We start from the raw sequence: 9,794 nt of genomic DNA, 5'->3' as shown, positions 1-9,794 counted from the left end.
TATGGGACTTAACTGCTAAGATCATCAGTCCCTAAGCTTACACACTGCTAAACCTAAATTATCCTAAGGACAAACACACACACCCATGCCCGAGGGAGGACTCGAAACTCCATCGGTATCAGCCGCACAGTCCATGGTCCACCAGTGGTGATTCCAGAGCTTATATTAAGGTTTTTCCTATTTTTTACCGTAATTGCCAATTGGTATTTAAAAACTTTACGGCTGTCCAGTTCGTAATCCTGGAGATACGCGTACTTGCGACTGGAAACCGACGATCTGCATCTACGTCTACATCTAAATCTACGTTTTGCAAACCTCTCTTAAGTGTATGACAGAGAGTACCTCCTATTGTGCTATCTATTGAAGTTTCTTTCCGTTTCGCGTATGGAGTGCGGAAAGAATTACTAAATCTATCTGCGCGCGTTGTCTTCGCGGTCCCTAGTTTGTAGTGTATTCCTAGAGTCCTCACGTAATAAGGGATCTTGAAAATTTGTAAGGAGTCTTTGGTGACATAGTTTGCATCCATCGGTAACGATGACCACAAGAAATTAAGAGGATTTAGGTGTTCCGTGCAGTGGAAGGATGTGGGGAGTTTTGGAGCTTAATGATGAGTGTGAAGAATGCTGGAGATACAAGACATGTGAAAGACTCCTACCAAAACGGAAGCTACTGCCAGTTTCGCGTAATGGGGGCGCCGGAATTGAGGACACAATAAGCGGCCGAGGCTCGGCAGCACGAAAACAGGGAGGATGACTAAGAGTTGGAGTTCAGTAACTGGGAAGGGCGCCTACCAGTGTGGCTGTGGAATGTTTTTGTGCCTGCGAGTGGGGAGGCAGGGTCCTCGAGCGCGCGCCTAGTTTGTTCGCGCGGCGCGAGAGCGCGCTGGCGCTGCCGGCTGCCGGCTGCCACTGGCGCAGGGCGTCGTTTGGCATTCCGTCAGTTCGGCGCGCGGCCGCGATGTGACCGCAGTTGCCCTTGCTTGTGTTGTGTGAGCTGCTGCCCTGACTCGTGTAACTCGTGTGAAATGAAATTCAGTACAGAAAATACCTCCACCCTCAACATATTCACGGAAGGGGAGTTCTCCGAAAACAAGGTAACGCTCCACTAGAATAATTAATTGTAACTGAAATTCTCTGCGGGGATTTTCTTCAAATTTTGAAAATTTACAGCTACAGAAACAATTATTTTTTCTAAGATATTTAATGTATGTATTTATTGGTTTTATTCGTCTACCATACCGAAGTTTTTCATGTACACAGCTCTTCATTGTTTTTGTTCCCTTCGAATTAAAAGTAATTTACGAATTTATCTGGCTGCGTGGTTCGGTGGCTACAATGCTGCTAATAACAGAAATTGGGGAATACATTTGTTTTATTCACAACAATTAGGGCGAGGAGAATTTTTCCCGGAAGGCTATGCAAATCGGACATTCGTGCAGACAAATGAAAGCTCCACAGTTTCATAGGTTTTGGCGTAACGTTTGACAGAAGTAGGTAAGTATCTTAGTTTTCTGTACGCACCGGAATTAAACGTAGCTGAAATGCAGTTTGTCATCGAACACTAGCCAAGTGGGCAGCGCTACTGCAGGATTGACTTGGCATCGAGGCGGAGCCGTCGAATGCCACAAAAGTGAGGAGAACTGGTTGAGCGGCTGGCTTTTGCATTCGTTAGACGCCTTGGGTCGGCTCGCCTTCCCCGGGCCAGCTGCCTTCGCTTCCCCCCCTCGTTCCCGCCGCGGCTTTGAAAAAGCTGCTTCCAGCAGCCACAGGTTTGTGCTCTCGCTTTTTGGACGCGCCGCGCCTGTTCCGCCTCCCTGGCCCACACCTCTGGTGGCGCCCGCTCGCTGACTCTCTCAGCTTCTTTCCTCTGCCTTGTCACACACTTAAGTCAACTTATATGTCCGCGCTCCGATTTATGACCGCAATAAGAAAACCGAAATTTATTCTATATTAACGCTGAAGTCTCATGTGGAAGATTTTGCGACTACTGAACTCGCTCTCTAATTTTATGGCTTTATCGTCTGTGCAACGCATTTCGGCGTACTTCTGAGAGGATACTATCTCAAGTGCGACGTTCAGGTGGTTTTCCACAAACGTGGATGAGACTACTCAGGTAGCACCAACGAAATGTTCACAATAATAGACCCCCAAATCTGGAGAGCTTGAACAGCGATTAATCGCGCTCCACATCTCGTAAATTATTAAGTGGCTTTCATTCGCTTCATAGATTTAAGATCTGAAGTCAGAGTGAAAAGTGGAATCGGCTCTGAATTATTATTGATGTATTTAGTTCAGTGAGTGTTAAATATTTGAAATATTACAGACTGATATAAAGTTTATTATGGGCAGTTACATATGTCAACAAACGTAATTGCAATATCGAATGAAAGAGAAAAGGTTAGGTATATTAGTCAAATTCTGTCTTTATCTAGAGACTCCGCCAACCACCATATGGTGGGCGGCGGAGAGTAGGTTTGGTACCATTGCCATTTTCCTCTTTTCATATGCGTCTACTACAATACTCTGCAAAGAGCCGTTAAGTGCGTGGTAGAGGGTACGTACCAGTTTTTAGAGCTTTTTCCCGTTAAATTCGCGAATGGAGCTCGAGAAGAATGAATGTTTAAATGCCTCTGTGCGTGCTGTAATTACTCTAATCTCGTCTTCACGGTACCTACGGGTTGCGATACGTAGAGGATTGTAATATATTCCTAGAGTTTTCATTTAAGCCTATTATTAAAACAATGTAAGTAGGCTTTCTCGTGATGGTTAGCGTCTGTTTCGAGTGTCTGTTATTTAAATTACATCAACATCTCTGACACTCTCCCACGCGTCAGACAAACCTGCAGTCATTCGTGATGCCCTTCTCTGTATACTTCCAATGTCCCCTGCGAGTCCTATGTGGTACAGCTCACACACACTTCAGCTGTGTTCTTAGTTAGACTGAATAAGTTTCCCTGATACTCTACGAATAAACCTAAGTCTTCTACCCGCTTTACCATCGACTAGGCCTATGTGATCGTTCCACTTCACGTCCCTGCAGTGTTACACCCAGGCATTTGTATGCATCAACAGAATCCAACTGCAACTCGGTGATATTAGTCATTTTTGTTTTGTGAATTGCTCAGTTTTATATTTATTAACATGTAAAGCAAGTTTCCAATCTTTGCATCACTTTGAAATCTCATCAAGAACTGACTGAATATTTGCGCAGCTTCTCTGACTGTTTTAGTTATAGGTAACTGCATGGTGTGGAAAATCTCCGGTTACAATTATTTCCCACAAGGTCATGCACATAAAACATAAACGGAAAGGGACACAACACATTCACCTGGGGCACGCCTTTAGTTATTTAATCTGTCGATGACTCTTGAGATCTTGCTGCGTCCTAACTACCAAAAAATCCTCAATCCAGTCACAATCCAGTTGATACCCCCATACGATAGTATTTGCGATAATAAGCGTAGGTGTAGTACCGAGTCAAATACTTTCCCTGAAATCGAGAAATACTGCAACTGCCCGACAGCCTTGATTCATGGCTTGTGAGACAAATGAGAGTTGTTTCACAGTCTGTGCTCTTTCACTCGCAGATAGTTCTTGGAACGAACGACTATTTAAACTTCGGTATGAGCTCTAATTTATCTGATTTTTTTCTTCGCTATTTCTCGAGAAGTATATGGGAGGAAGTAATACGCTGATCTGCTCTTCTTGGAGCACACGCTCCTGAAACTGCAACAGCAACTACCTGTTGAAGCGTCTGCCACTAATATGTTGAGCATCTCCTCAACGATCACGCGTCGATTGGTTTACAGACTTGTTACGGTTTGAATTCACTGCTCCTTTGTAAGGAACACAGCTCATCTGCCTCATATGAGAGTTTTTCTTATGTTTGTAAATCTTTCAGTTGAAAGTTTTACTGCAGGAACCCCTGTGCTGTTAACGCAAGGTAAAAAGTTTAACAGCTGGTGAACCGCGTACCTAAATTGGTGTGCTCTTGTCTCATGACGTACATCGTCATTTCTTTGCTCGCTGATATGACAGCACAGTATAGTAATTGAGAGCTATGTACAGATGATCGTCTCAGATTGGACATATTTTAGGAAAGTTCAAGCTGTCAGGCCAGGAGGCTCGAAACCGAACACATCTGACGCATGGATTCCTTATTTTATATCACCACGGGGTGCATTCGCTGATAGAGACAGATGTGTGTGCTCCTAATAAGAATGTAGAGCGGCAAACAAGATTCATCTTTTCATAAATGATCAACTCAGTGCATAGCCCGCAAATGTCGTCTCAAAGAAATATTTTAAAGGCTGGCTTTGTATTTTAACTTTTAGGAGTCATCAATTTTCATTGTTTATAAGGAACAGAGGTACTGCGTGAACTATAGATACTTTATGTGGACTGCGTTGGTGTTCCATTGATACGGATTAGGCAGCTTAATACTTAAGTCACACAGCTGTCTGTTAGGAGTGTGGGAGTATAGAGTTTGCATGTACCATTCTTTGGCATTATGTTAAAAAAAGAACGATCAGTCTGAAATAACTACTCTAACGTAGCCAAAGTATTGTGAAGTCATCCAAAATATACTATTCCGCTACCCGTACGGGCACGGTGTTCGTAATACGTTGTGGTTATTGAATGAAATTGTGATTCATCGAGTTTAATTATTTTATTTCTGTGTACTTTATTCATTTAAGAAATCGCCTGCTGTTTCTGAGGATACTTCGGCTGCTTAAACATTTTACTCACAGCAGTTTATTACTGATTGCGGGGACGTAAATCTCGTAGTCGATAAGGATTAAGTTTGAATTTCTCATTATCCACGAACAGATGTTTTCCCAAGGGAGTTTCCTGCCCCTAACGTAACGGGATGCTGCAAACTCACGTGCAGTGGCAGTAGCTTAACTGAATACTGTCCGGAGAAAATGCAGTATGATGAAGATAAAGGCAGCGCTGATAACTGTTTGAATTTCCAGAAAGCAAATAATCGAGACTGGTACCTCGTGTGCCAGTGTTAAAACTTAGCTGCTTTAGAAGGCGATCCAACATGCTAGTAACGAAACAGGCAAGAGGAATCCCTCGAGCGGCAGGTAAGAATGACCACATCAACGTTTGCAGCAATGTTTCCACGCAAATATCAGAGTTAGCCGACGCAGGTGAAACGCCAATTCCTACTGCGCAGAATTTCTCAGGCTGTGTCGTTATTTTGACATGAAAGAACTCTTACTCGGCTTGGAATAGTCCTTTGTTTCCATTCATAAAGCTTTTCTGTGAAAACAGACGACAGAGCAGTAAAATGCGATTTTAATGTGCGTACCTCGTGGACTACTACGCGAAGCACTCTTTGTTTAACGTCAAGCAGTGGTTAGTAACGGTTTTTATGAAGAGGGTATGCAATCGCACTGACATTCCGTAGCCGGGCAAAAGAAGAAATAGCTCGCACGACAGTCGACGTGAAAAGGCGTGGATACACATTAATAAATCTCCTTTAGTTGCCAGAAGAAAATGTCTCAATAATCACTGTTCAGACTACTTCAAATAGTCAAAATGGGTTCCAGCTACTGTACTCGGTTTATGAGCGATAACGGGGAAGACTGTTTCTCTCTATGCTGCGTTCTGTGTCCGTAATCGTAAAAGTACGTATGTTTCTGAAGGATGTTAAAATACTTTCTAACACTTTCAGAAACATCCATATTCTTCTCTTGTGTGCGCTATGGCTGCAGCCCCTAATGTAGTGACAGCACGTTGACATTTCGTAAACCCTGAGTGTATCTCATCGAAAAAGACGTTTCATTAGGCGTCCTTACTAAAATTTTTGAAATAATTTCTGCCATTTGTCTCTTTTTACTAATGTTTATTAGCACGGTGCGTTTTAGCAGCAAGCGGTCATCAGATGTAGTACAGTTGCTTACACATTACATTAATCAGAAGTGTGATGATTGTTTCCTGGGTATGTCAATGAGGTTACATACTGAAATTTAACCATCTTTTCTGGAAATTTATCTGGCACGCTGAGCACAGTAATATACACACCTTCACCACTTAACACGTAAACACTCCGACGTTTACGTCACAAAGACCAGTGGAATGTAAACATCTGAATGTACACTACTGGCCGTTAAAATTGCTACACCAAGAAGAAATGCAGATGATAAACGGGTATTCATTGGACAACTATATTATACTAGAACTGATATGTGATTACATTTTCACGCAATTTGGGTGCATAGATCCTGAGAAATCAGTACCCAGAACTACCACCCTTGGCCGTAATAACGGCCTTGATACGCCTGGGCATTGAGTCAAACAGAGCTTGGATTGCGTGTACAGGTACAGCTGCCCATGCAGCTTCAACACGATACCACAGTTCATAAAGAGCAGTGACTGGTGTATTGTGACGAGCCAGTTGCTCGGCCACCATTCACCAGACGTTTTCAGTTGGCGAGAGATCTGGAGAATGTGCTGACCAGGGCAGCAGTCGAACATTTTCTGTATCCAGAAAGGCCCGTATAGGACCTGCAACATGCGGTCGTGCATTATCCTGCTGAAACGTAGGGTTTTGGAGGGATCGAATTAAGGGTAGAGCCACGGGTCGTAACACATCTGAAATGTAGCTTCCACTGTTCAAAGTGCCGTCAATGCGAGCAAGAGATGACAGACATGTAACCAATGGCACCCCATATCATCACGCTGGGTGATATGCCAGTATGGCGATGACGAATACACGGTTCCAATGTGCATTCACCACGATGTCGCCAAACACGGATGCAACCATCATGATGCTGTAAACACAACCTGGATTCATCCGAAAAAATGAAGTTTTGCCATTCGTGCACCCAGGTTCGTCGTTGAGTACACCATCGCAGGCGCTCCTGTCTGTGATGCAGCGTCAAGGGTAACCACAGCCATGGTCTCAGAGACGATCGTCCGTGCTGCTGCAAACGTCGTCGAACTGTTCGTGCACATGCTTGTTGTCTTGCAGACGTCCCCATGTGTTGACTCAGGGATCGAGAAGTGGCTGCACAATCCGTTACAGTCATGCGGATAAGATGCCTGTCATCTCGACTGCTAGTGATATGAGGCCGTTGGGATCCAGCACGGCGTTCCGTATTACCCTCCCGAACCCACCGATTCCATATTCTGCTAAGAGTAATTGGATTTCGACCAACGCGAGCAGCAATGTCGCGATACGATAAACCGCCATCGCGATAGGCTACAATCCGACGTTTATGAAAGTCGGAAACGTGATGGTACGCATTTCTCCTCCTTACACGAGGCATCACAACAGCGTTTCACCAGGCAACGCCGGTCAACTGCTGTTTGTGTATGAGAAATCGGTTGGAAACTTTCCTCATGTCAGCACGTTGTAGGTGTCGTCACCGGCGCCAACCTTGTGTGAATGCTCTGAAAAGCTAATAATTTGCATATCACAGCATCTTCGTCCTGTCGGTTAAATTTCGCGTCTGTAGCACTTCATCTTCGTGGTGTAGCAATTTTAATGGCCTGTAGTGTAAAAGTGTTAAGTGACGTTTTGTTCATTATTGTGCTCAGTGTGCCAGACTAAATTCTACCAACAGTTGTTAAATTTCGATATGTAACTTCACTGGCGCATCGAGGAAATAATCAACTTCACGCTTCAGATGAACGTACGTCTCACTGTAATGCATCTAACAGCCTGCTACCATAACGCGCCGTGCTAAAAAATATTAGTAAAAAGTGACAGAAACAGTAAAAAATATTCCACATATTTATAATACAGTCACCGATCTCAATCAGTTACAAGCAACACGGCTAAATTTATGTGTATTAAAACACTACAAAACAAAAACTTGTTTCATCTACGTGGCTAAATAGTGTATATCAGCCATCTGAGTTTTCCGATTACTCTTTCGTTGGTATTTTATGGATAAACCACGCCGGATTTTGAATTCAACATTTTATTTGCTTCAGGACAGCACCGTGGGACCCCAGCGTTGTTTCCAACGCACAGATGATTGTAGCAGTCACAGATGGCTCTGCCGTGAAATGGTCCACTTTTAGAGCGCGCTATCTGCCGGCTGTCTCGTATTTCGGAGTCTCCAACCGTACATTTACATTCATACTGCGCTACAAATGCATTCGTAGGCTGGAGGCAGCAGGGAGCCATCATTATCCCCAGCCCTCCACCCTCATCCCCAGGCAGCACAACTCAGATTGTTAAATGAGCAAGGAGCAGCGCTAATGAGCAGTTGGTGGCGCACCACTTGTACGTTTCACAGTAGTAAATTGTCACGGAACCGTTTCATGGTCTCGTTGTTATTGTCAGTGGTTATGGATTTTGAAGACGTCCATCAAATTATTTTCCCGAAATTACCAGTTGTTGAGAATTAAATGAAATTAAGGGCACCGAAACTTCTAAAGTGATCTAAAGAAGTATAACATTAAATAAAGTAGTACCTCTCAGTGAGGTACATTGTTATAAGCTCGGTGCATTAAAACTATTCTTGGAGGTAGGCCTAGCTTGAACGAATGCTTCAACAATTAAGAATTACTTCGGCTTCCGTTGGCCACTTGACACCACCTGCTGGCTTTCGTCTCGGGATCTTCGGCTAGCGTTTGACGATTTATCTGACGTTTTGCCAACACGAGTGTGTGCCATGGAGCAAGCAGCGATCGGTGGTGAAAGTTGTCAGCCACTCGTGCAGACGAAACGCCCAAAAAATCGTCAGCCAAACGTCGACCGAAGACCCAGAGACAAAAGCCAACAGTAAATGCTTCATCAATTATTTTGCTGTGTTACCCCATGAACGTGGTCGCGGAAGCTCGGCGCGGATAGATGAAATCGTTAGAAAAGTGTTACGAAATGTACAATTTTTCACGGGATCAACGCCTGGTTCGAAGGTTGCCAGCTGAATCTAGACATAAATGTAATTCAGTGCTTTTAAACAGACTAGGAGATCTTTTTATATAGGTGATCCACTATCACTCACTGCAATTAATCTCAACCTTGAAGTATCTGAGTTTCTGCGGGAATAATTTAAGGTGGAACTTTCACATAAACTTAGCAGTGGAGAAGGCAGATAACACAGGTTTATTGGAAAAATCTGAAGAAAATGTAATTCACGTACGAAATATGTTACTTACAAAATGCTCATTAGCCATTTCTTCAATACTGTTCATCGGTCCGGTAGCCTGAAGCTAGATAAACGAAAAAAAAGGAACAGTTGCATGATTCGTCACCAATTTGCTTAGTGTAATAGAAATGCCCAACTGGAAATGTGGAGCACTTAATACAGGATATCTTACTGTTTGAAGTGTTCTGTCCGATTCCGTAGCTATTCTGAGTAGTATATCCCTAGTTTAGACACTATGTAAGTGCACTCACCTTTATACTTCATCCTTGTCACGCGATATTTCATATCCCTGTTCGCATTAAGATGGAACTACGCCAAGGTTCTTAGTCTTGATTTTGATGCTGCTGCTGCTGCTGCTACGATGTGGACACATTTTAATCACGGAGTAAAGAATAATAGCTGCATAATTTGAGTACACCTCTAGGACAGGAAGGTTTGTTATAGTAAACTGATACATTACTTAGATACAAATATCGTCTAGAGAAACCCTGCTACCTTTTTGAGGCAATGTGTAGAGTCGACAACATTGAAAAAATGTAAAAAAAAAAAAAATCAGCTCTAGGCTGATTATAACCAAAACCAGCAGAGAGTTAGTGCCTTTCGTGTTACTCCGAACCTAGTGCAAAAATTGTCTAACATGAATAAAACCTAGTCTCTCAACTTTATTTTCAATTGCTTTCCA

At 43.3% G+C, this 9,794-nt stretch overlaps 1 protein-coding gene across 1 annotated transcript in view; it reads left to right on the top strand.

Annotated features, from left to right (window-relative positions):
- The first annotated feature begins 957 nt into the window (after positions 1-957).
- Positions 958-9,794, top strand: part of LOC124554987 — a 206,482-nt gene continuing 197,645 nt past the window's right edge. Inside the window, exon 1 of the mRNA XM_047128728.1 lies at positions 958-1,093. Within this exon, the coding sequence (XP_046984684.1) occupies positions 1,025-1,093 (69 nt within the window). The 5' untranslated portion in view covers positions 958-1,024. The remainder of the gene's footprint in view (positions 1,094-9,794) is intronic.

This window comes from Schistocerca americana, chromosome X, assembly GCF_021461395.2.
Source record: "Schistocerca americana isolate TAMUIC-IGC-003095 chromosome X, iqSchAmer2.1, whole genome shotgun sequence".
In the NCBI taxonomy this organism is placed as follows: domain Eukaryota; kingdom Metazoa; phylum Arthropoda; class Insecta; order Orthoptera; family Acrididae; genus Schistocerca; species Schistocerca americana.
The sequence above is the reverse complement of the archived record's forward strand: the minus strand, read 5'-3'. Positions and strand labels throughout refer to the sequence as shown.